Source organism: Plasmodium berghei (genome assembly GCF_900002375.2).
Source record: "Plasmodium berghei ANKA genome assembly, chromosome: 6".
In the NCBI taxonomy this organism is placed as follows: Eukaryota; Apicomplexa; class Aconoidasida; order Haemosporida; family Plasmodiidae; genus Plasmodium; species Plasmodium berghei.
Window position 1 is genome coordinate 683626 of NC_036164.2, and position 27490 is coordinate 711115.

General features: G+C 23.4%; 8 protein-coding genes across 8 annotated transcripts; 4 read left to right on the forward strand and 4 right to left on the reverse strand.

The window, feature by feature from the left end:
• Positions 1-281: 281 nt before the first annotated feature.
• PBANKA_0615900 (cysteine repeat modular protein 2) lies at positions 282-8683 on the reverse strand (the record flags this gene model as incomplete). The annotated part of the gene is made up of 7 exons (XM_034563799.1): positions 282-5375; positions 5572-6869; positions 7014-7715; positions 7802-7987; positions 8146-8361; positions 8470-8512; positions 8618-8683. The coding sequence occupies 7 exons, from the start codon at positions 8681-8683 to the stop codon at positions 282-284; spliced, it is 7605 nt and encodes a 2534-aa protein (XP_034420659.1).
• Positions 8684-10242: 1559 nt separating this feature from the next.
• Positions 10243-10713, forward strand: PBANKA_0616000 (mitochondrial ribosomal protein S8 precursor, putative; the record flags this gene model as incomplete). The annotated part of the gene is made up of 2 exons (XM_034563800.1): positions 10243-10425; positions 10507-10713. 2 exons carry the CDS (start codon positions 10243-10245, stop codon positions 10711-10713), a joined length of 390 nt encoding a protein of 129 aa, XP_034420660.1.
• Positions 10714-12445: 1732 nt separating this feature from the next.
• PBANKA_0616100 (prefoldin subunit 3, putative) lies at positions 12446-13765 on the forward strand (the record flags this gene model as incomplete). Its single annotated transcript, XM_034563801.1, has 6 exons — positions 12446-12511; positions 12675-12745; positions 12882-12993; positions 13139-13243; positions 13384-13473; positions 13640-13765. 6 exons carry the CDS (start codon positions 12446-12448, stop codon positions 13763-13765), a joined length of 570 nt encoding a protein of 189 aa, XP_034420661.1.
• A 1127-nt stretch (positions 13766-14892) lies between these two features.
• On the forward strand, positions 14893-19252 carry PBANKA_0616200 (conserved Plasmodium protein, unknown function; the record flags this gene model as incomplete). Its single annotated transcript, XM_034563802.1, has 10 exons — positions 14893-14895; positions 15015-15082; positions 15186-15228; positions 15352-15416; positions 15522-15591; positions 15773-15878; positions 15978-16027; positions 16173-18147; positions 18286-18338; positions 18485-19252. The coding sequence occupies 10 exons, from the start codon at positions 14893-14895 to the stop codon at positions 19250-19252; spliced, it is 3201 nt and encodes a 1066-aa protein (XP_034420662.1).
• Positions 19253-19637: 385 nt separating this feature from the next.
• On the reverse strand, positions 19638-21026 carry PBANKA_0616300 (conserved Plasmodium protein, unknown function; the record flags this gene model as incomplete). Its single annotated transcript, XM_034563803.1, has 1 exon — positions 19638-21026. The coding sequence occupies one exon, from the start codon at positions 21024-21026 to the stop codon at positions 19638-19640; it is 1389 nt and encodes a 462-aa protein (XP_034420663.1).
• A 934-nt stretch (positions 21027-21960) lies between these two features.
• PBANKA_0616400 (conserved protein, unknown function) lies at positions 21961-23442 on the reverse strand (the record flags this gene model as incomplete). The annotated part of the gene is made up of 5 exons (XM_034563804.1): positions 21961-22135; positions 22280-22503; positions 22642-22824; positions 23018-23228; positions 23408-23442. The coding sequence occupies 5 exons, from the start codon at positions 23440-23442 to the stop codon at positions 21961-21963; spliced, it is 828 nt and encodes a 275-aa protein (XP_034420664.1).
• Positions 23443-25098: 1656 nt separating this feature from the next.
• PBANKA_0616500 (conserved protein, unknown function) lies at positions 25099-25632 on the forward strand (the record flags this gene model as incomplete). The annotated part of the gene is made up of 1 exon (XM_034563805.1): positions 25099-25632. One exon carries the CDS (start codon positions 25099-25101, stop codon positions 25630-25632), a length of 534 nt encoding a protein of 177 aa, XP_034420665.1.
• A 615-nt stretch (positions 25633-26247) lies between these two features.
• Positions 26248-27191, reverse strand: PBANKA_0616600 (ATP synthase F0 subunit a-like protein, putative; the record flags this gene model as incomplete). The annotated part of the gene is made up of 4 exons (XM_034563806.1): positions 26248-26433; positions 26622-26870; positions 26999-27062; positions 27157-27191. The coding sequence occupies 4 exons, from the start codon at positions 27189-27191 to the stop codon at positions 26248-26250; spliced, it is 534 nt and encodes a 177-aa protein (XP_034420666.1).
• Positions 27192-27490: the final 299 nt, after the last annotated feature.

Here is a 27490-nt window from a genome sequence, read left to right on the forward strand (position 1 = left end):
AAAAACAATTACTATTTCGTTTATTTTTATTAATTATTTTAATTTTGTTTAGTGTATTCAAAATCATTTATAGAAACTAGACAATAAAATGAATTTAATAATAATATTAATAATATAAAAAATATTTAGTATGAACATTAAATAGCAAAATTAATATATACCATTAATACTCCCAAAGAAAAAAATATAAATACATCTTAAAACATTCTATATGTAATAAAAACATTTTTGAAAATATTTTCAGAAAAATAAAAATAATATTTTGTGTATTATTAAATGTTCTAAATACTGTCTTGTGATTTATCATTATTTTGTTTTTCTTCCACATTATCTTCAGCATCCTCATTTATCACATTTTCCTCTGATTCAACATCATTTGGTACTTCTTGAAAATTAAATTTTGTTAAATTGGTGTCAAAATCTTCTGAATCATTGTCATTTAAAATAAGATTATCATTAGGATTACATTCAACTTCACCATAAGTATCATTTTTTAATTTTTGGTAATTATCTATTAAGGTATTTATTCTATTATTTAATGGTATTAATTCATTTTCTATTAACTTATAATCAAATTTATCTCCTTTAACTGCATCTTCAACATTTTTTCGAAATGTTAACTTCTTTTTTTCATTTGGCTTTACAAGGGTTTCATACAATATTTTAAGCTGCTCAATTTTATTTTTAAGATGAATATCTCTTTCAAAATGTACAATATTTTTCTTTGCAATAAATATAGAAAATAATTGCATAACTAATTCTTTATCTTTCATCTTTATCTTGGTAAATGACAATTGTAAATCTGAAAGGATTAAACCGGATTTGACTGCATCCTCATCATATAAAAAGTTGAAATCCGTTATAAAATCTTTATCATATTTTAAGACATTAATCAATACTTCATAGTCTGAAATTATTGTATGTTTGTCTCCTTTATATATAATATTTTTTATGTTATTTTGAATAATAAACGAATTATTTGTAAACAAATTCAATATTTTTTTATGTCTTTCAAAGAATGTTCTTTTCTTTAATTCACATTCCTTAAGTTTTATCCATTCGTCTATGCTTTGGGATTCTTTAGCAATTAATTTTAAAAGCCCACTTTTTGTCTTTTTTTGAAGCAACTCGTTATCAATTATTGATAATCTTAACACGAATTCCATAAAATAAGAATGAAAAATAGTGAAATTTAAATTCAATATACCAAAATATATAAAATTTGATAAAACATTAAGAAAATAATTTTTTTCTTCGTTTGTTAATATACGCTTCCCAAATAAATGGTGCTTTTTATATTTCTTTGTGAATTCAATTGAATTGTCATGAAGATTCAAGGAAACTATGGGTTCTTTATAACATTTTTCTTCAGCAATTTTTGACATTTTTTCAAAAAATTTGCTTAAAAATGGAATTTTAATATTTTTCTTGATATGCCTTAAATTTTCCATATAAGAATTACATAAAACTATCAAAATATTAGCCATAAAAATACAGTTAAAAAATAACAAAGACAATAAAACATAAAAATTCACGGTAGAACTAGCACTAGACACTGTTAAAAATGCCAAAATTATTAAACTAATTGTCCATGCCACCATACTAAAAGTTTCTAATCTATTTAAAATATGATAATTTCTTGAATCAAATGGTTGAAGTATTATCTGTAATATGAGAAAAAAGGATGAAACACAAGTAAATAACCACATAGTGGTACCAAGCACTCTAGTCGTCTTCAATAAAGAAACAGTTGATATTAGTAAAATCATATTTTTCCTTAAAAAGACAATTGTTTCCCAATACCAAAATTGAAAATTAAATCCATTGTTTAAGAAACCATATTTAAGCAAAACATTTTCATTATGCAGCTTTCTTCTATTTTTATATAACACTAAATAAGACATTAATGGAATACCAATCCCCCATACTACTAATCCACTTATACCTAATATAAAAAACTTTGCATAATCTTTAGATAAATCACATTTTACACTAGGTGCAAAACTCATATATTGCTCTATAAATTTATCGTTATAATAAATTGCTTTACAATTTAATAATGTTAACATATAATACGTGATTTCTGTATGCATAAAAAATAATAATGTGACATGTATAGGAATCATATCTTCAAAAAAAATTTTAATTCTTTTAAATCGTGAATCTCCAGGTATTGATATGTATCTGAACAGTACCAATCCTCTTTCTGATATCAGTTCTTGCATTATTTCGTCGTATAATTTATTATTTCCTAACACTTTAATTTCATCTATTACTCTTAATTTTATATTTGTTTTATCCCGAACCTTGTATTTATACATTTCGACTACTATGTACATTAAAATTGTTAATATCATCGCAAGTAAAATAGGTTTAAATGCATAATAAAGCATTCCATAAAAATAAGCATTTGCATGTGATATATTGAAACTTGTTAATATACAGTATATGCCATAATTTTTTTTAACCTTTAATAGCCTTTTTATATATTTAGTCATATAATTAACATGAGACGAAAGATTGATGGGGAAGTACATTTCACTTGTTCCAATAATATAAAATAACTTCATGCAAGAAAAGTAATTTATACCAATTTTTATAACAATAGAATGAACGGATTTTCTGTTAGTTCCCGTAAAAACATTTAAATATGCCATGATAACTATAAATAACAATGCGAACATATTGACAAATAGGATATACAAAATATTAGCTATAATACCACTACATTTAATACACAAGTTTAATTTAGAAAAATTATTTGTATATCCTTTTTTGCATTCTCCGCATAAAAAATTAGTCATAGACTCGTAGCATTTTCCATTATATAAACAAGCGTCTTTGATTGGGCATTCTACAATAAACCAATCATAATTATGTATATTTGCCTTTAAGCGATAAAGTGCATAATTTTCTCTAGGAACAGGCATTACATGTTTAATTTTGGAATGATCCAAATAATTTTCATTTTTTTTCATATTCAATAACGTTTCCTCTTCAAAACCACCACGACAATGTGCACCATCTGGACAATTTATACATACCCCATTTTTAAAATAATAATTTTCTAAACAAAAGCAATGCGTTTCATGCGTTGATCCATAAAAACTAGTTGAATTGGGTTTACATTTTGATTCACATGTAAAATCCCCGATTATTGTTTTAAAAAAGCCACTTTCACATGGTGCACATATTTTTGTGGAATTTTTTGCACTATAGACATGCTTATAGCCCTTTTTACATACACAAAAACTGGAGTCATATGGTCTTTCTGTTTCAAATGATACAACTGTATTTGGTAAACATTTTGATGGAGCATAATGAACAGTTTTTCTTTTTTTATTGACTATCATTTTCCCACCCATACAATAAGTATCTTTATCAGTACAAGGTAAGCAATGATTAAAAAAATAATAACCGCCTGAGCATGTGCAATCTTCTTCTTTGGTACTTCCTATTTGTCCATCTGTTGTGTAAGGTGCTAAGCACATAGTACATTCAACATTGGATATAACATCTTTATAAGTATTAACTGGACACATAACACATTCCCCTAATGCTTCTTTATTTATAGTATATCCTTTGTCGCACATACAGTTTGATTTGCTAAACGGTTTATCATCCTGCGTTGTTGAGTTTTTTATAGGACACATTATTTTTTTAGGCTTACACATATGTAAAGTATTTCTTGTAAAACAATTTTTTAAATATCCGCCTGGGCAATAATGGCCTTTTGGGCATTTAACACATTTATATTTATGAATATCCCAATAATATCCTTCCGTACATATGCATTTTGATTTAGATTCTGTTTTTGTATATAATGTAACACTATTTTCTGGGCATGCTTGTTTTTTTGTATTACTTAATGTGCCTTTATAATAATTCTTAGGTATTTCTAAACAACCAAATTCATTCCCTTCTAGCCTATCAAATTCAAATCCCTTTTTACATAAACAATTTAAATCTGATATATTTAGTTCATTTGGGGGTATTGTTAAACTTCTATCGCTACATGGAACTTTCTCATTTTCATAATTTGCATTCTTTGCGTTACCTTTCTTACCCCCAGGGCAATAATGGTTATCTGGACATAATAAACATGAATCTCGAGTATGTAAATAGTATCCTTTTTCACATTTATTACAATTAAATATAGAAGTTGATTTTTCTGTATCCGTGTATACGTGAGCAGAACACTGTGTACATTTTACATCTGAAATGATGGTTTTATAAAACCCTACTTTACACGGTACACAAACTTGAGAGCTTTGTAATTCATGTGTAAAATCTTTGTAATCATTGAAAATTGGATTTTCAATAAAGTTATAATTAATTAAACCTGAAGAATCAAAGGGTTCATAACCTTTTTCACATTCACAACTTTTTATAGAATCATTTTGTTGTGTTGTGTTTGTAGTATTTTTCGGACATTTTATTTTATCTACTTTATACCCACCAGGACAAAAGTACCCTATATCACATTGTTCACAAAAGTTTATGGAATCTTTAGAAACAAAATAAAACCCTTTATTGCATTTACATTTACTTTCATCTTCTCCCTTACTCCCTTCAATTGTACTATATGAATTAGGATAACAATGAAAAATACACGGCGTATTAGAAAGTTCAGGTTTCCATGTCCCCTTTTCACATAAAATGCACTCATCATTATCATTTAATTCATATCCTGGTAAACACAAACATTGGGATATAAAAATAGATCCTTCATATTTAGTAGTAGAATTTTCATGACATGATGTGCATTCGTATATCGTTTTATTTTTAATATATTCGTTAATATTATTATATGATCCTAACGGACAAGGAACACATATTCCATTAAGCACTCTCATACCATCAGCGCAAATTACTGTAAATTCTATATTTATTTTTAATTCAACAAAAAACCCACGTAGTTCAACAGTTAAATTGACAGGATCTGCAACAAATTCTGATAATTTTATTTGAACACTCCCATCATATTTATCTATTGTAACATATTGTGATTTATTTATATTATTAACAATTATTTGAAAGTTATGAGGGATATTCATTTTTTGTATTTTATCTGATATTATTTTTAGTACATATATTTGCCCATTATCTTGTATAGCAGATGGATGGTTATATTTTAATTCAAGAAAGCTCAAAATATTTCTTATAGGTATATATACGAATTGTATATTTCTTTCGTAGTATCTTATAATTAAAAGTATATTTCTGTTAATTAGATCTTTATAGTCGTAAAATTTATACACATTTTTGATTTTACCAATATCGATATGTGTATTATTTATTTTACCGATATATGAAAAATTATTATTTTTTTTTTTTTTATCATAATGCATCAGATTTAATTCATTAGATTCATCCTATATTAAGAAAATAGTATGGAAAGAACAAAATATATAAACACGTATGTATATATATATATTAATTTACTTATGTATCCATACTTTTATAAAATTAGACAGCGATTAACACACGTGTAATAATGTAAATGAAATTTTTATAACAATACATATACACATCATTTTATCTCATTTTTACTATGTCCATTTTCCTTACCTCGTTTATAAATATAACATAAGAATCATAATAGGGATATGCTACTATATTCTGAGGTTTATACAAGTAAGTGTCTAATTGATTAAGCATAGAATCGTATAATTTATTCTCTTCAATATGGGTAATACTTTCCCCTTGAAAGGTATCTATAAGAATTATTTTGTTATACATTTTAATATATTCTATAGCTAATACGGTATTGTTTAATTGGTCAATTAAAAAACAATCTAGCGATTCATTTTTAAAAATTCCACATGAAATATCAGATATAAAAAATGACTGGTGTTCCAAAATGTCTAAAGAGAAAGATATATCTCGAAAGTATAATACTTCATTTTTTACATCATTAATATTATGCGTATAAAGGATAGAAAAGTCTAAATTTATTATTAAGAATTTATCATAAGGATGTGACGTTAATAAAAAAATATTTTTGAGAAGTTTATTTTCATCATATATTGGTTTCATCATAATAGGGTCTGAGCAGTTTTCACATTTTATAAAATCAGCATAATCTAAATAATAAGATAATAAAATATCTATATATGGATCATCTAAATTGTTATTGTTAATAACTTTTTTTTTATTATCAACTTTTTCTGGGGTTATATCATACAAATATAATGATTTATTTGGTTTTTTTAAAACATATAATTTTATGCTGTCTTTTGTAATATATAATATTGAACTAGAAGGATTAGATATTTTAAAATATTTAAAAAAGATTGGCGTCATATTTTTGTCATGATTATAAGTTAAAATTATTTCATTTTCATTTGTATAACATAATGATGATATATATAAATAAATGATATCATATTTATTAAAATTTTCTAGCAATTCAGGAAAAAATATGAAAAATTCGGATTCCTTATTCATTGTATATATTTGAATATCATCGGGTTCTATATTGAAACATTTTAAATGGTTTATATCATAATTACTATGTAAAATATATGGTTTTATAATTGCATATCCAATTAAGTTGTATTTATCGTCTTTATTATCATTATATTTTGAACATATTTCCAATATCACGTCATATTCGTCACACTGTATATTTGATATATGTATAACCTCTAAAATTAAATTTCTATCGTTATCACTATTTATTTCAGAAACATTATTAGAATAAGCTACATTTTCACCTGAACATTGAATCCTTTCTTTCTTTTTGAAAAATATATCTTTTAATGGTTCATTTAAATTATATTTCTGCAAAACAACTGAATGCTCTATATTTAATTTGGACACATTTAAGTCGATATATATGTAATTCATTTTGTCTAAATTATACCCTGAAAAATAAAGAGAAAAATGTTATATTTTTTTCTATTATATTTATATACATACTAAAATGTGCATATCTATGTATATTAGGGGTAAAACTTGTATAATTCACGAAATAGTAAAAAAAAAGGCACTACGAAATGAGTGCTAACCGATAACTAAAATTGGAGAAAGTAAAGCGGAGTAGTCAACTCGACCATCATTGGATGTGTAACATAATAAATAATCTCCAGGTTTTTGAAAAATTATATCATCTTTAAAAATTATAGAATCCGTTTCATGTATAAACATATCATAAAAATGCATTTTGTTTTCACTTTTATAGAAATGTTCATGCATTTCATTAAAAGGTATATTCTTAATATTATTACATGTATAACCTTCTACATTTTTAATTATAAAAGCACTTTTAATAGGAAATGGAGTTACATATTCTTGCAAATTAATAGAATATTTTTCCCCTGTTTTAAATTTTTTTGTATTATTCCCCTCATTTGTCGGTTTTTTAATAACTCGAATAGTTAACACTTCTGAATAATGCTTATTACTGCTAGAGCACTTATTATAAGAGTAATACAAATAATCAATTATACAAGAACAGACATTAAATAAACCTTCAGCATCATTCGACACTTTAATATTTTGAAATTGAGAACCTATTACATGCCCTTTATATAATATGGGTATACCAAATTTATTTTCCAATTTTTGAAATATAAAATGAGGACTTTTTATTTTCACTTTATTTAAACAATTATCTCCTGTAATAATTATAGATGTTCTCAAAAGAAATGATTCATTTTTTATTTTTAGATTTAATTTTTCTCCTGATTGGATTACAATATGATTATTATCTATTAAAAAAAAAAGAGATGTATATTTTTATTGAAGATGTCATATAAAGAGTGTTAGACATAATAAATAATTTTAAATTTCTAACTCTTTATCCTATATTCAGGTTTATTATCACTTAAACATTTTGAATAATTTTCATTTTGTTCATTCAATGCAAAATTATTATTCACATCAAACTCAATAGGAGCATCACATATATTTCCTGAAAGTGTAAATCTATTACAGTTTCCGACATTTTTGGGTTTCCCATCGCTATAACATGTAGATAGATCTAGAAATAAATATAATGTGGATAAAGGGAAGTCATTAAATGAAATTTTTAATTGTAATAAAGACAAAATAAAACGAATGAACAAATAAATGTGTAAATTTGAAAAAATACAATAAAATGATATATATTAAAGTTGGTATATATTTTTTTTATGTTACATTTTTCCTTTTCTTTTGAATAAATGCTATTTATAAGGCTAAAAGGGTTTTTAGATTCTAGCTCCAAAATATTTCCAAAATTAACATAAGCAAAACTAATCCCTCTTTCATTTATTAATTTGGTTGTTTTTTTGAATAAATTTTTAACGTTGTTTTTGTACTTCAAATTAGTTGATTTTACTGAGCCATTTTTTTGGATATTTGAATTTCTATATCCTATAAAAAAAATACGCATATATGTTTCGTAAAAAATAATCAGAATATATGAATATGTATATCTTCTACGTCTTTTTATCACATTTATTTTATATAATTAATTATCACCATTGGGGTGTTGGTTTTTCTTCGAAAATTCTGATACAGTGCGCTAAAAGTGGAAATACACAAAATTATGAATAAATATATCGAGATATTATTATTTTATTTTTTTAAGTATAGACAATGTCAATATAGTAGCTGTGTTATGTTTAACCTGTTCAAGAAATAAACAGCAAACCAGAATAGACAGCAGAAAAAAAAAATTATTCGGATTCACCATTTTGTAGATATAATATTAAAAATAATTTTAAAAATTATGCTCCATCCCTCCAAAAAATAAAAATAAAGTAAACAAGCAAATAAAATATAAAACAATTTATAACATTTATTTTAAATAGTATTGATGTAATACTAAAGGGAAATATTCTTACTTTTTTTTTTTACACTTTTTAGAAATATTTTGTTTTGCATGCAACCAAGTAATATTTTGGAAATTCATAAATTAAGATTGATCAATTTAAGGGAAAACATTTTTATTTTATTGAGAAAATAATTTATTTGTAAGCTGACAATATAAGAACAAAAAAATACCAAATTAGAACACACAAGGGAAGAAAGAAAATTTATTTCACCACGAAATTGAGTTATATGTTTTAATTTATGCATATAAGATTATGATCACATGCATATATAGGCATTTGTATTTTATATACTAATGTTTAACGTACTAATTATAGTAGTTTCGAAGCAAATATACATATATTGTCTTTTTACCAATATATATATATATTTATTTACCGCCGTAACATTTATTAATGTTTTGATAATAATACACCTTTTAACAAAATATTTTAATTTACCGTTTCAAATATATCAAGTTTATTTTAAACGTTTTTTTTTTCGTTGATGAATTATAATTTGTAATTGCAATAACATCGTCTACCATCATTTGAATATATGTAATATTGAATATTATGGTCTACAATGGTTATAAATATATTTTGTTATATAATAATTTTAATACATACGAATTGTTACATAACACACATAAAAATATATGTATGTGTATGCATGTTGTGCAGCATTACAATTCTATAAAACAAATAGTATTAATTATTTTTAAATGCATGCACATGAAATACTAAAAAAAATAGAGCCGTATTGGTGTCTAGAAAATTGTATTGAAATTTCTAAAAAATAAAAAATGCTTATATATTTTTACTTATTCTTTGCTTCAATGCATATAAGGCAATATATTAATGATATAATAATATATGATAAATCCTTGTTATGAAAATTGGTATGGATTTTTTAATCAATAAATATATGAGAGATAATTATTTAGGTATAAGGATTTTACCTAATTAAAGATATCCAAATACACTTTTAAAATTTCGTTCAAAATACATACATAATATATGTACCTATAAATGTGTAAAATGCAATTTAAATGGTTATAAAAATCCGACGATGTTTCTATATTCTGTATATGCAAAAAAATAAAAAAATTAACATGGCATAAGAAAAAAAAATATACTTATAATTTCCTTTTTTTGAAATATATAGATATAAATAATACAAGGAATGCTTCCATTTTTTTACTCATGTTTTTATGAATATTTTAATTACTCATCAATTCTATTCATTTCGTTTTATTTTCACCTTTGTTATTTTAATTATTTTTTTTCTCCCTTTTTTAATTTGTATTTAATGTTTTTAATAAAAATTTGTATATAATTTTTTTTTAATTAAAAATTATAAATATGCCAAAAAAAAAGAAAAAAATATATACCCATCCTATATAGTTCTGCTATAAATTTTTATAAAAAAAAAAACAAAATGCAGAGAGCATGTGAAATGGTAGTATCTTTATTACGAACGGATGCTATGACTCAAAAATGTCCATTTCACGTATTAAATGTTCAAATTCTTGAGTTACTACAAAAGGAAGGTCTCATTAGAGGGTTTGCAATTAAGGGAACAAAAATAGATATACTACTAAAACATTACAAGGGTGCACCGGTAATATTTATAAACACACGTGTATATATTTTGCACACTATACATATATTATATGTATGTAAATAATTATTCTTTATATAGGTCATAAGGAATATTCGAGTTGTATCAAAACCAAGTAGAGATATATGGCTAACACCTCATGAACTCAAATTTCGTACAAGATTCAATACAGGATTATGGGTAATGCAAACTAGTTGTGGTGTAATAAGTCACAGAGATTGTATACGAATGGGTATTGGGGGTAAAATGTTATTTGCAGTTAATAATGGATACCAGCATTTTTGTTAGCTTTTTCGTTACACATTTAGAGGAATAATGTTATTTTACGATTATATTTTTACAATATAAATAAAAAATTAAAAAATATATATATACAATATATTTTATTTTAAATATTCTCAAATTTTATATCTATGGACGTGGATAGACGGATACAAATTTTTTCAATATATTTCCTCTGGGGAAATAATAAACCGATAGTTTTTTTTATTTAAATATGGTTATATATCATAAGAAGTATATAACTATTTTTAAGTTTACAATAACTTCCTGTTTTATAGAAGTAAAAAAAGAAAAGTCTCCAAATACCAAAATTCAAGGTATTTGCACATGCCCACATACTATACACATTTCATGCTAATTGCCATATTTTCTTTTTTTATGTTTTTTATATTTTTCGAACATTTGTTTTTTTATTTGTAAAAAATATATAAAAAAATATTTTTTTTAAAAACTAATATAATTTAAATACAAATATTAAAAAAAAAAGTATAAAAGAGATTGAATATAGACAATCAAAAAATGGGATAAATATATGAGCTATTAAAGTATGCTATTTTTAATTTTGTATATATTTAAAAAAAAAATTTAAGAAAAGAATTATAACATTGTTCTATAAATATTAACACTTATTAAAAGGGAAAAAACAATCAAAGAAAATTCATTATATATATAAATACGATATGAGTCATATATGCTACATTTCGTAGTGGTGTACCAAATAAGAAATCAATAACCATAAATAAAGAGGAAATGGAAAATATACTTATTTCATGTTCATAACGTTTTTTCCTTTTTTGTGTAAAGCAAGCTACATCACTTTATAGATATGAACAAATTTATAAATGAATTATTTTAAAAATGCAATTCAATATATATGAATATACAATTTTATCTTTACAAATATAAACATATTATTAAGACATGTTTTCATATACGTATGTATATTAGTTCGTCTTATTTAAATGGTAATTTTTCGCCCTTAGTGTTATGTACTAAAACATAATAGTATGTATAATTGGGGTTAAACTATTTTGTTATTCTTGCCAATGAAAAAAATAAATATTTCATATGTTTGTATTATAAACAAAAGAAAAAAAGTAAATAAAAAATAAGGTACACAAAATATAATTAATAAATGTAGCGAATAAAATATGAAAAAAGAAAAAATCAATAATAATGATAAATATTTTATACACGTTTCATAAAACAGAATATTGACATAAAACGTACAATAGGAAGTGCATATATGTAGAGACTGTATTGTAAATTTTGTAAAATTAAAAAAAGAAAACTATTTTTTATAGTTAATTGATTATATTACTATGCAAGAAAAAAATTACTAATACTGAAATAAGTACATAATATCAAAGATTCAAAATCCTAGCAAACTTTCTACAATCCCATATAAGATTGGAAATAATTTCATAGGAATATGATATTCTTGCAAAATTAGAGAAAAGGAATTATATTTTGTTCAATGAAGAAAAATAATGACATGAATATATTTTACGTAACTGGAATGAGCCTCAAATTATAAAGATTATATCCTATAATATAGAAGATTAATCCCATATATGAATAATTGAATAAGTTAATAATATATACATATTTGTGACACCTTGAAAACACATTTTTTATATAACAATTATAGCTTTTATTTGGTGCAAAAAATTAAAGAATCATAAATTATCATATTTTTTGATTGAATTCCATTGTTATTATTTTATTTATAAAAAAAATGTCATTTGATGATTTGACCGACAATACAAGGTCTGTAAGGAATATCCCAGGAGCAAAATTCATAGTTAGAGAAAATTATAAAATAAATTATTAATATATGCTTTCTTTTTTTCGCATAGTTGTATAAGACAATATATGTAATAAAATTTATTTGATATTTCTAAAATAGGGAGAAATATATACATGCTAATTTTTTTGTTTTTATAATGAAAAAAAATTTTACACAGGAACATGTAACAGAATTTTTACAAAATAAAAATGAGGAAACTATTCTTCGATTAGCAAAAGAACTTTTATTGTAAGTATTGTTAATAGAAAACACAAAACTTTGAATATATGCATATGCTTATTTCTTTGGAATTTATAAAAATAATAAAAAAGGATAACATGAATGAGATATTCTTTAATAGCACGTTACTTTTATTTATTTTCAGAAAATATAAATTTATGGAGCACACTTTTGTAACTAGACAAATGAATACTGAAAAGAAAATACCTGAGTTAAAAGATGCCTTAAAAGTTGTAAATACCTTATATAAAAGAAAGGTTAAAATTAATATATTACAAAGTTAAAGATTCCATTTTTGTGAAATTACAAAATTCATTTTAGTAAAACCATACTAGCGAACAATTTATATTCATATATTTTCTTATATATATATAATTTCTTGTAAATTACAAATTTTTATAGCAAATGAATGAAACAGCAGCCTTGGAACATTATTTTCCCCTTGAAGAATCGTTATATGCTAAGGGAGTAATTGAAAAATGTGATAATATTCTTCTTTGGCTAGGGGTACATATAAATATTGAAAAAAAATTATGAAGAATGTCTGAACTGGTTGTGAAAATATTGTTTTCATAGTATTGTTTTTTCGAGAAACACCTTTTATTTATATATTATAAATGGTTAATATTTATTATTTTATATAACAGGCTAATGTAATGGTTGAATTTCCATTCAATGAAGCTATAGAACTTTTAAATCAGCATTTAGAAAGAGCAATAAATTTGTATGAAGAAATGGTATAGCTTAAAAAATGTGTAAAATCGTGTTTGTTTATTAGTATTACGTTTTATAGATACTTGTTATCACATTCCAGACATGTATACATTGTGTGTAGCAAAACATCTATGTGCTCCTATGTTATTATTCATTTATATTTTTTAAAAACTCAATTCTTTAAATTAGGATAAGGAACTTATATGGTTACACGAACAAATATCAACAACTGAAATTAATATATCAAGAATTCATAATTATGTTGAGATGAAAAAAGGAAATAAAGAAAAAAATCCGATTGAAACTAAAGGCTAAGTTTCCAGGAATCTAATGTTATATTATTAAAATTTCACAAGATTATTTACCACAAAAACGTTATATTTATATTCTTCCAGAAATGTTGGACACACTAAAGCTGTTAGTGTGAAATTAATATTTTAATTGGAAAAATATTGCGTTTATACGCTATGAATATATATTCGCTCGTATTGTATATTTTTTCATCCCTTTTATTTCCCTTTTTAAATATATTTATATATATTAAAGGAAAACAAAAACAAATTAAATTTATATATTAAATAAATATGTATAAAAATAAATAACTCATGCTAGTATATTATTTTTTTATGTGGTACAAAAATAAGACATTATTATAAGAAAATATATAGTTTATTTACTTTCGTTGAATCTGATAAATTAATAATTAACACATTTTTTAATATATTATAATTTATTTAAACCAAAATAAAATATATAAAATAGCATGTGACACATGCATATGTAATATAAAGGAATATGCAAATAGTTTTTTTTTTGTTTTATCCAAGAAGCTATAAATTGTTATGTAGCTTTTTCTACTTATATATTTTTTTTAATATATGCATAATTTTTTATTGTGCACACATTGTTCAGGATAAAAATTATATTAATATAAGCTTAGAGAAAACCAAAAAAGAGAAAATATTTAAATGCTATTGGGTCAAAAAATATTACAACAAAATTATGTACAGGCAATATATTAATCATTCAATTATGCTTTAATTTTCATTCTCAATGTTATTAAATCATTACATGTTCATATTTTTCAATAAACAATATGAACAACAATGTAAATTAAAACAACACACATTGTAATAATAGACATTTATTATTTCAAGGTGTTATATTAAACATGCTTTTTTAATTAATTCATATAAAAATTAATATCAATATATAACTTAGACAATTTTCATAATTTTATTTTTATATCTAGACAATATTACATTTTTATAACAAATGAGTTATATTTTTTTATAATTTTAAAAAGAGAACCCCCCAAATAATACCAATTGCATATATTTCAAATGCATTTCAAATTTGATTTGTGTTATATAAATATTACAGTAATGTAAAAATATTGGTAACTTATTAGAGGAAGTAAATATATGATATGTGCCTCAATAATGGTTAATTTATTTTTGCTTGAAAAAAAAGAATTATAACATAATAATCAAAATAAATAAAATAACATACATATATATTCCTTCTCCAAAACAAAACATATTTTTCTCAAATTTAATCATAGATAGGAGTAAATCATGATTTTCTATCTGGGAACTTTTTGGGATACCCTTTAGAAGAAAACAATACAATGTAACATTGGAAACAAATTATTTATCGCAAAAAAAGGATGAATTACATTTTTTATTAAATATTTTCTCTTATATATTATTTTATGTGTTGCTTACATTTTTAGATGCTACAAAAATCTTCGATTAAATAAAAAAAAGGAAAATTTGGTAAAAAATGTATTATTTTACGTATATTTAATTTGAAAATAATAATAATGCCATGCTCCATGCACATTTAAAATGTATTCATTTAAATGATTCCAAGCTTTTACATATTTTCACCCTTTGTAGAAGACGCCAAATTATCATGAAGATTATTTAGTCGAATTAAATGAGCTAAAAGAATATAAAAGATTGTATAATTAAAACTTTAAATGTCTTTAAAAAAATAAGAATACGCCCAATCATACTCATATACATAACACTTTTAATTCCATTTCCCTTTTAAACATTTTTTGTAGAGCATCCCAAAAAATAAAAAAATATGAAAATTGTGTATATTCATATAAAAATCAAATAAGGAATTTAAAGGTAAAAGGAAGAAAAAACATATATTTATTGTACCATTTTAATTTTTGTTTTCTCTCATTGAAAAATTTATTAGACTGTTTTTTCTCTTTTAATATTTGACATAATAAAATTGGAAATAATGGAAAAATAATTGCATTGATTTAAATTACACATATGATTATATATGCATATGTGCATATAGAGCAACACCGGACAAGTAAAGAATATAAATATACAATTAATAGATGTTTTTATTAATGCTATTTGTGATATAATAGAACACATATGTTTGAACATTCATAAACCAGGTAATATGAGGATGCCGAAGAAAAAATGAAAAAGCTCTACATATATATATTTTCCATTCAACATGAACACATTATTTTTATTACTTCTTATTTATTTAGTCTTGCATTCTCTTCCGTTAATTCACACGATATTGACCTCGATTTCAATTGTATGGAAAAATAAAAAGAGAACAAATTAAGAGACTCCATTATGCATATTCATATACACACATACTATTTCTCCATATATATAAATGCATAACTGTTCAATCACTTTATAATTCTTTAAATATATTTTGAAACATTTTTTTTTAGAGGGATAAGAAAATATACCAATGTACAAAACTAATTCACATAATATTAACCAAATTAAATAGTGAGCATGTAGTTAGAGATAATGGATCTGGTATTAAGGAGGAAGAAAACGGACAAATGGGATTAACTTCTCATAAATTACAAGATTTAGAATGGTTAAGTTCTGAAACAAATGATAAAGGATGGTTAGCTATTGTTGACAGATGGGAATTGTGTAAAAGAGACTTAAAATGGTTATGTGTAAAAACAAATAATAGATCATGGTTATTATACCGTCATTTATGGGAAAAAAGTTCTAATGATTTAAAATATATAGCAGTATTATTTGATGATAAAAAATGGTTACATTTATGTAATATATGGAATTCGGTTCCTTTAAGTATAAAATTAAAAGCTATTTCATTAAAGGATCCAAGCATTTGCCAACCTACATTAAGAGAAATTATGTTAAATGATGATGATGTCTATAAAAATAATACTATATCTGCGCTATCCGAAATATTAAATATTGCAAATTTAGAAAATAATTACTTAATATCTCAATCAAATCATAGAGAAAGTAATAATAGTCTAAGATACATTGATCATACGTATAAGCATTTTACGGGAAAAAAAAATTTGGAAATATTTCCTGAAAAAGTTCAAATAATGAAAGGAAGTATATTGGAGGAGTTATTAGCAGATAACATAAATGGAATAGACAGGATAAATTGCAAAGAACATTTTCACAGGAATAGCGTAACCACAGCTGAAAAACTGAGCGAGATAAAACAAATAGATGAAAGTAACGATTCTAAAGAAGAAAAATGTGATGAAAAAAAGACACAAAAGGAAAACGCTGGTTCCATAGAAAAAAAAAATTTTATAACCCCATTAAAAGATGTACCAAAATCTTTTTTAAAATCGAAGAACATTGAAAAAAGTGGCTACATAAGAAAAAAAAATTATGTTCCATTAAAATTTATAGAGAAATATAAAAATAAAAATCCAATGGAACAAAAAATATCTACAAAAAAATCGGAAACAAATGTTGTTTTGAACAATAAAAATGATTTAACCTGTGAAAATACTATAGGAAAAATTACTAAAATGAATAAATCTAAAAGTGGTTTTAATTCCAAATTAATTTTAAAAAAAAGCAGCGAAACAAATATTTATAAGAATGGAATAACAGTAAAGGCTGGTGTAGATAAAGATGTGATGAGAATCGAAAGTTTAGATAAACAAGATGTAACCATAAATAAAACAATTGAGGAAACTGGTACTGAAAAAATAACAGAAGAAAATAATAATATAATTTCTGAGATTGTAAAAAATAATAGAATAAAAAAAAGTGTAAAACCATTAGGGGAAAAAATACCCCAAAAAATTAATACAGGATTAAAAGGGGTTAATATGAATAATGATATATCTTTGATAGAAAAAAAAAATGTAAATTTTTCAAAATTAGAAAAAATCGTCAAAAATCCAATCTTATTTTCAGTAAAAAATTTAACAAAAGTGAAAGAAACAACTTTTGAAAAAAAAAATATTTCATTGAAAAAAGGAAACTTGGAGAAAAACATATGTTCATCGGAGGGGAACTGTTCAGAAAATTCAGACACAACTAATAACAATATAAATACACAAGTATCGAATACTAGTTTAAGTGAAAAATGTGGCGAGAAAAAAAGTGAGAATGAATTTAAAACTAGCCAAGAAAAAAAAAAAGAAAATCCGATGATATATAAATTATTAAAATTAAAAGAACAAAATGGAAAGAAATGTTCGATTACGCTAAAAAAAAATAGCAATCATCAGTCAAATGAAACAAATGGAACAAGTAAAGAAAGCAGGGATTTGAATGAAAATGATATTCAAAACAAAGCAGTAAAATATACGAACAGTGCAGGTAATTCACAAAGGATAAAAAGCTCAGATAGCGTAGGCAGTATAGGGAGTATAGACAATGATAGAAAAGAAGATGACAGTTCAGGTGGGTATTATGGATAATAAAACGTCTGTGGTAGTAGCAGGAGCCACTTCACAGATAAAATTCAGAATATATGTTTAGCTTATTTTCTCATATATTCGTTAACAATTTTTAATTATGAAATATTATTATTTTTTTCAGAAGACGAAGTTAAAGTTGATACTACGTGTAAAAATGAAGAGACTGCTAAACAAGTAACTAAAAAAATAATAAGAATAAAAATTAAGAGAATATTTGCTCATTTATTTGTTTTTCTTGTGCCCTTTCGCCCCCAAATGTGTGTGAATATATATATATGCAGCTTTCAATTCATGTGTGCATGATTTGCGTACCATTATAGGATGTCCCCAATAATGTAACCAATTACATTACAGATTTATTCAGTGCATTCAATTTTGTGAACACTAAAGTGGTAAGCAAAGCATCAAAGGAAGTTCATAATATTGAAAAGGAAAATGGAGAAAATAATTTTGACCATCACTCAGGAGGAGATAATAAAACAACTGTCAAGGAAGAAAATAAAGAAGATAGTGGAAAGAGTCTTAAAAACTCATGGACAAGCGATAATAGCTCTGAAGAAGATAGTACATATTCAAAGAAAAATTATATATATAATAAAAAGGAATTTAGTAAAAAAATAAAATCTTTTGAATATAAAAAGAGTAGTATAAGTGAAGTAAAAGATACAGTGCATTTTAATGAAGAGATAAAAAACAGGGATTGTGTAGAAACAAAAAAAAGTACCAGCGCTGCATTTGAAAATATTCATAATGATATAAATAATGAAGAAAAATGTGTAAAAGCAAAACGCAATATATCCTTAAGAACCGCAAAATATAATACTGATTCTATAAAAGATAAATTTCTACGAAAAACTAAAAGGTCTTTTGATGTGGAACACAAATTATATACAAATTTGTCAGAGAGTAAATTAGAAGATAATAATAAAGCAAGTTATATAAATGAACTAGGAAAAAATAAAAATTCTAATATATTATTAACACATGAAAAAAGAAATATAATAGTTAAAGGTTTAAACATAAAACGTGAAAAACCAAAACTTCCATTTTTAGGAAAAAATATAAATAATATTGAAAAAAAAAACTAAGTAATATTCTACACACATGCGATATAATTATTCAATTTTAATGAACGAATATAATTACATTTAATGAAATTAAAAAATGAAAAAGGACCTTCAAATAAATAAAGAGAAGATATATGATTTCTGTTATCGCAAGCTAACGGAATAGGACGATGGATCATCAATGGTTATAGGGTCATAATTATGTGCTTAATGGAGAAAACCATCTAATTATTATTATTATTATTATTTTTTTTTTTTTTTTCATCGTTTCAAAGTAAATTTGTATCTTAGATCGCATAATAATACTTAAAGACGAGTAAAGCAAACTTATTTATTTTTTTCTCTAAATAAAAATTTTCCATTTTAAACCCTTTTTGAATATTAGTGAAATAAAATAGATAAGAATTCATTTCAAAATTTTGAGCAAATAAAGCGTTGATGCTAAGACAATACCAAATACATCTGTAAATGCGGAAGAGAGACTAAAAAATATTTTTTCATATTTATTATTTATTTCATCAATATTTCTTAGTGCTTCTTTTTTTAAGTTTTGGATTTTTCTATTTAAAAAAACATGTTCTGTTTTCTGTTTCTTTATTATTGAATCACATTTCTCAGCTATTAAGAAATTTTGTAATATATTTAGAGCTTCGTTTTGTTTATAAGGAATGAAATTATCATTTCTATGATTATGCTTATCTTCCTTTACATACTGCACAGTTTTTTTTTTATCATCGTTATCAACGGTTTTAATAATATTATTTTCTAAATCGAATTTTGTTCTTTCAATCGAACTATTGTCTTCATATGTGTTTGTGTTATTTATCTTATTTACTTCTTCTAAATTATGCTTATTAATTTTATATAATGATAAGAGCCCATAAAAGCTTGAGAATAAAAATGGTACGATTAATACAGAACAGTTAATTGGTATATTTTTCCATATAGCACAATTTTGGAAAAAAATGGAACAAAATGCGCATATAAAGGACATAGATCCAGATGGGTGTATAAGAACAAAGTTAATAAACTTTAATGATTCTGCACTCTTAATAATATCAGAAAACAAAGTAGTGGCAATGTTAGAAAACAAGCTGCCACTTAAAAATAATCCAATATATATTAAAGATCCATAATGCTTTTCAAGGAAACATGAAGCTAGAAAAAATGTAAACATTTGAACTGCACATTGAAGTATATTTTCATTTAAAAAAAATTGTGATGTTAAATATTTTATATTAAATATGTCATTTTTATATTCTGTATTTTTTTCATTTTCTTCAAAATTATATATAATAAAGTAGTTATCTAAATAGTTTAATATTTTATCTACTTGCGATATTAAATCGTTTTCATTATCACAATTCTTTAAGTTATAAATTAAAGTTTTAAAGAAAGATGAAATTCCTATCATTCCTAAAATCACACAAATCGTTACATATGGAAATCTTGAGTTTTCTGGATAATACATAATAATGCCTTGTTCATTTTTATTAGAGTTTTCTTTTTTGTCTTTTTCACTAAATAAATTTACACGATCTTTATTATTACTTCTCTTAATTCCATTATTATTTTTATTATAACTGTGTATTTTAATTTTCTTGATACTACTCACAGAGTTCCTTATCCTATGGAAATTTAATAATGTTGGTTTCCCCCCAACTTCATATAAATTGCAATTATTTTTTGAACTATATGAACAAAAAAGCAAATTTCCCTTAACATATTTTTTCTTTAAATAATTTATAGGCATATAATTTTCCAACAATATATTTTTTTTGAAATGATTTATCATTTTATAATAATTTCTACTTCACACTTTTTCAAGTTACATTTTTATGACAATAAATAAAATTCGTGAAATATATATATATAAGCTTTATCGGATGATTGCTTATTCATTAACCAATTAATTATTCACTCTTTTAAAGATATGCTTATTCAGGGTTTGTCAAATTAATATTAAATAATATTTAACAGTATTTATTCCATTTTCTCATCCCCCCCCAAAAAAGAAAAACCGATTAACTTTAAAATGATTAATACATATAACTAAAGCGGGTTAAATAATAATAAAAATTGTAAGGAATCAAAATAGAAAAAAACAAAGATAGAATAAATATCCAAAAATAAAATAATGTAAAAAAGCACAAAAAAAAATCTAAGTACATCAAACAATGAAATCGATATTTCTCAAAACTTTTGAAAAGTTATATATATAGAGATAAATATCGAATGAAAAATATTTTTTAATATTTAAATTTCTTTAAACATTCAAAAATATATATACATGAAATTTGTGACTTTACAAAGAGATGTATAAATCAAAAATGTTCTACAAAATAAATGCAAGTAAATAAATATACAATATATATGTAGATATACTTAATACCCAGACAGTTAAACAATAAAATGAAACAATGTGAGTAATGTACCCATGCAAATAGCCTTATAATTGTTTGCACATAATGAAAGTACATACATATGCATGTACAATACTTAAGTTTTCAACAAATTGGTCAAGTGTAAATATATTTTGATAAAGCCAAAGACTAAAGGAATGTTTTTATAAAATAAAAATGTCGTAAAAACTGCAAAGCCTCCTTATCAAAACCAACATATGTACATATGTTTTCTTTAGGTTTTATTTATAGTTCAATGTATCTGAATAAATAATAAAACTTCATTCGTATGTATATTCATGCCGAAATTGCTTTTTGAAATTGTATTTAAACTAACGGATCGTCTTCGTTCACGCCTTCATTCTCATTCTCAAATGGTGTAATTTCGCTAAAGGAGTTTGTTTTTATCTTAATACGCTGCCCCAATTGTTCATCTTTTAATTTTTTTGTCACATTAACTAAACAAGTTGAAGGCTTATATTTTGCCTCTTTAATCCACGACCTACAAAAAAAATGCATTTAATCACATTAAATAAAGATGAACTATTTTCACAATCCACTATACAATTTAATATATTCCATGTATATACACACAATATATAATAGGGTCATATCATATCCCCTCTTTTACTCGAGTTTTAATTACTTAAAATCAGATTCTTTCAATTTTGAATAAGAATGGTCATCATCAACTATTTCAAGTCTTCCTTTTCCTATTGGAATGGTCGAAACTAATTCGTCACAAGTTCCTGTAGTTGTTGTTGTATCATTTGACCCACTAACAATTATTACATAAGGAAATGTAGAAAGATCAGCTCCTAAATTATGAGTAAATTTCTGAAACGTTTTAACGGAAGGGGATACAAGAACCTGTTAAATTAAGATAGTAGGTAAAAAGTGATATTTATATGATAATTAAAAAAAACAAATATATGAAATTAAATATATATACATATATACGACACGTACGGTCATATTGATTGCATGATCTAAATTAATTATATTTACCAGAGGTTTTTTTCCGTTTTTATAATTAAGATTCATGGCTACAACAGCCCCAAAATACATTCCAACAACAACATCGGGGTCATATATCTGTATTTTTTGTTCTGCTTGTTTAATTGATTTTTTCATAATATAATAGAGAATTAGATGCGATCCGATAAAGTATATTATTATAATAATGATAATCTATAAACAAAATAAAAAAAAATAGTTTAAATGAGTACAATGTTTTATAAACATATTTATTAATTTATTTCCGTTTATACATTCTTCATTTATTATATATAAAATTAAGATTTTATCAATGTATTTGTATGCCCAATCATCGCTTATTTAAAATTTTTTTTTTATATATGAATTCTCGATTTTTTTGTGTTACCGATAAAACTACTGTTATTGCTAAAATTAACAAGGATGATAGTTTGTAAGATACATATATGTTAAATAACATTGCACAAATTATAAATAGAAGGAAACATATAAATGACGTAATACTTCGTTTCTGATTTATGTTAGCTACCATCATATTTTTTTTTCCTACGGCTTTTTCAATCAACTTCTTTTTCTTGTTTTCTCCAAAAATGTGGAATCTATATTAATATAAAAATTAAGTATTGAAAAAATACATTTATTAGTTTATAAGTGATATTAAAAAGAAATTCACGAAATATGGTTGTTATAAAAGATAAAGTACGGTGATAAATTAATTAAAGAAAATGGAAGACACGTATATATATTAAAGTAAAAAACTATTTTATTGCCCACTTACCCGTGTATGTATAATATCTTTATATTTTCCTTCATATTTATATGCACAAAATAATGAAGATCAACTCTGTAAAATTAAGTCTACAGTAAAAGCGGTAATTTCGGCTAGACAACAAATAAAAATTGTATATTTAGCTTTTCTCTAGAGCTAAATATTTTTTAAAGAAAAGTTAGCTTTTGGAAAATAATGAAATATGTAATAGTTAAAAAAAAATATTAAAAAAAGCATAGAAAAATGTAAGTAAAAGGAAAATAAACTTTATTAAATGAAAATTATTGAAAATTTTTAATATAAAATATTTTAATTAAAATGTTGTTATTTAGACATTTATTTATTTTAAATATATTAAAACTATATTTTCTTAAATGTGTAAATAAAGGAAAAACATATTTAACTAATAAATCATAAGTCAAAGAAAATATCAGGAAAACTCCACACAAATATATTATTGTTGAAGATAACAAAAATATCACTTTATTTTAATATCATTATTATTATAATATATATTTTTTACTAGTTTATATACTTAATTACGAATAATTTACTTTTATTTTTATGAATGTTCATAATTTTTTCTTAATTTCTTTATTTTTATATTATTTTTTTTTTGTTCATAAAAAATCTAACATTTTAACCTTAAAGTTATGACAATACATAATATATTGCATTGTTTTTTAAAAGTGGTGAAATAGGGAATGTAAAAAAATGAATGCTATAGGATAAATGCATTAACAAATATGTAATTATATATTCCTTCCTTAAAATTTTCTACCATTATTTAGGTGTTAATTACTATAAATATACTTTTATTAAGTATGTGCAGATCATTAAAAATTGTAAAACTTTTCTCTATATTTCCACAAAATGATGTAGGATTAAAATAGACCTATACAATTATTGTTGCAAAACAATGTATTACACATATTTTTAATTCCCATTTAAAAAGCGAAAATATGAGTAGCTACTTGGCTAGCTAAAATATTTTATAGCTACTTATACAAAAAAAATATTTATTTAATAGCTAAAATAGCCATACTGAATTATAAATATTATATTTTAAAGAATTGAATTTAATGTGTGCATTATCCACTATTTAAAGACCGAGCAAATTGCTTATAGCTATTGTTTTGTTGGATTATCGTTCTGTTAATTTTGTATATCCTATTTTTACATATTTAAATTTAAAAGGTGTGATAGGAAATATAATTGGTTTTATTCCTAAGAATGATGCACAATATACATAGTTATATGCAAACTTTATATATACGTATATTAAAATGTGAGCACAATGTCACTGAAATAAAGTATATTCAAAAGATAAGGAAAATTATATATATATAATTTTTACCATAAAAAAAATCAACAAATAAAAATTAAAAATTATTGTGATAATAATGAATAAAATGAAAATTAGTAAAAATATATAACATCGCGTAAATAAAAACATGGCATATATATGCATATATTTATTTATATAATTTATTTTTTAGCTTCTGTAGAACAGAAAATGCATAAATATACTATAATATAAAAGTAAAAATACACCATATTTCGTATTCCCATTTTTTAAAAATATATAGAAAAAAAAATTTTTTAATTAAATATTTTTACGCCACTATTTAATGTAAAAATAATGCATACTTATTTATCATTTTTTTTATGATCAGTTAAATTGTAATGGTAATGTAAAAATGGTTGAAATTAGATTAAAAAAAAACAATTCGGTTTGCGAATTTCGCCTAGATTTTAACGAAATAAAACTCCCAGATGATATAAATATATTAAAAGATTTAGAAAAAGAAACTGAGAATTCAATTTATCATTTAAAAAGATCGAATGAAGAAATAAAAGAATTTGATCCAGAAGGTAATGATGAAGATCTTTTTTTAGCATTAAATGAAAACAAATTTGCTCTAAGTAGAAAAGAAGAACGATTAAGATTGATTAGAAGCAAAATTCAAAATATAGAATCCTTATGTGATTCTGGTAATGTAAAAACTGTTCAAACTTATCTTCTTAATAGTAAAAATGAAGACGCAAAAACAGATGTATTGGATGACGAAAGTTGCGAAACCGATGATAAAAATATTTCTTTAGAAAACTGTGATCAATCAAACAATAGTTTTAGTAAAGAAAAGGACACCAATCACATACTTGAGAACACTGATCAAAGGGATTCTCAAAAGAGTTTGAATTTAAATGGAACAAATGGTATTTATTTATAGTTTAATTGTGCAATTGAATACACATAACTATTATATATTTCATATATGATTAGGACGTATTTTTGATATTTCCGAAATACGATAGTTTTATTCTTTCCCATATTATTGTCATGGCTAGTGTTGATTTTATTATATATGCATAGATACATTTTCATCCAAAGCTTAAAAATATCAATTTTTTAAAGTATATTAAATAATCATTTTTTAATCCATATTTTTTAAGTTCATAAATTTGCTCATTTAAAAAAATGATAAAACTTTTTCTCCCTTGTTTTTTAATAATAACCTTTGTTTATTTTTTATTTCTTTTTGATAAGGCTATTATAGCATTGATATGGGTAAGCACTGTTATGTATATGATTAGTCGATAGTAATTAGAATTGCAATTTGTTGTTTATTATACTATCGTTTAAGTGGGTGCTATATTTTGTATAGCTTCATCCATATATATTTCTACATATATGACGGTCTTTTTCATTTTCCTTTATCGGCGATTTTTATAACTTATAAATAATTTTTTCGTTTTTAATAATACCTTTATATATTTTTCATTATATAAAATATGTTTCAAAAAAAAGAGAAAGCGTTTTAAATATTAGTTACAAAATTTTTGATTTAAAACATAACATCAAAAAACATTGTTAAAAATGTGTATGAAATATAACACTGTAAAAAAAAATATAATACTTCAAATGCTAAAACAAAAGAAAAGAAAAACGCAAATACACCACTTGTCATGGTTGCAAGAACTAATTTCATCATTTCGCCAAAAACACAAAAAGCCATAAGTGGGCGAACAGCCTAAAATAAAAAAAAAAATGCGATTATTTTATAATAACAATAGTAATAGGACAAAAATACACACAGTTTCAATTACACATCCATATTTTTTTCTGGTACAAATTCGATATAAAATATGTTGAATACAGAATGTGTGTAAAAATAAATATATGAATTGGTCATAATAAACAAAATATATGCACACTCACCTGAAATGTCGTTCTAGCCATATAAATAAAAAAAAAACGATAACTCAAAATGTATTTTATAGAAAATTTAGTCATATCAAGAATGCTGACATAGTGATTTAGGGTTGGTAAACTTTTAACTAAGTTCACAGGGGTTATGTCTTCTCTTAATTTATCATCATAATATTTATAAGTGTCTTTTTTTTTATTTAAAATTAATTTATTATCGGTATTACTTGCGAAATATCTTTTTGATAAACACGCTAAAGCCTATTAAACAAAAAAAAAGAGACATATTATATATAATTAGTACATCAGCTTGTTTTTATTCATGACAGGTTCTTTCTTTTAATTGACTATGTGTTGCTCTTTTTAATGGTAATCTTTACATTCCTTACATTTGTATAATTTTTATACGAGTTTAAAAAGTAATAATTACTTTTCCACATATAGGGTTTTATCCTGTATTCGTTGAAATGGTAAAAAATGTATAAATAAATGGTCATATATTAGTTTTAAATATAAATGATAATTTATATATTGTTGGATATAGTACCCTTCCGATATTTTGCCAAAAACTTTCCCATTCATTTTTTAAACTTAGGGATTGTTATATAAACTTGTTTTTGTTTATTTTTTTGAGTAAAATTGTGTATTTTTATTACCATATTACTGAAATATACGCAATTATATAATAATAATAATAGGAAAAAAATAAAAAAATAAACTAAAAGAAAAAAATTTAATAAACATAAAAAAATTAAAGATTTATAATTTATAAAAAAAGGAAAACATGCATATATGTATTATATATTAGTTAAATTAAAAAGGGCATATGAGCGCCTTATGTTTATAGCAAATTTATTTTTTACAGAGATCCATATATATAT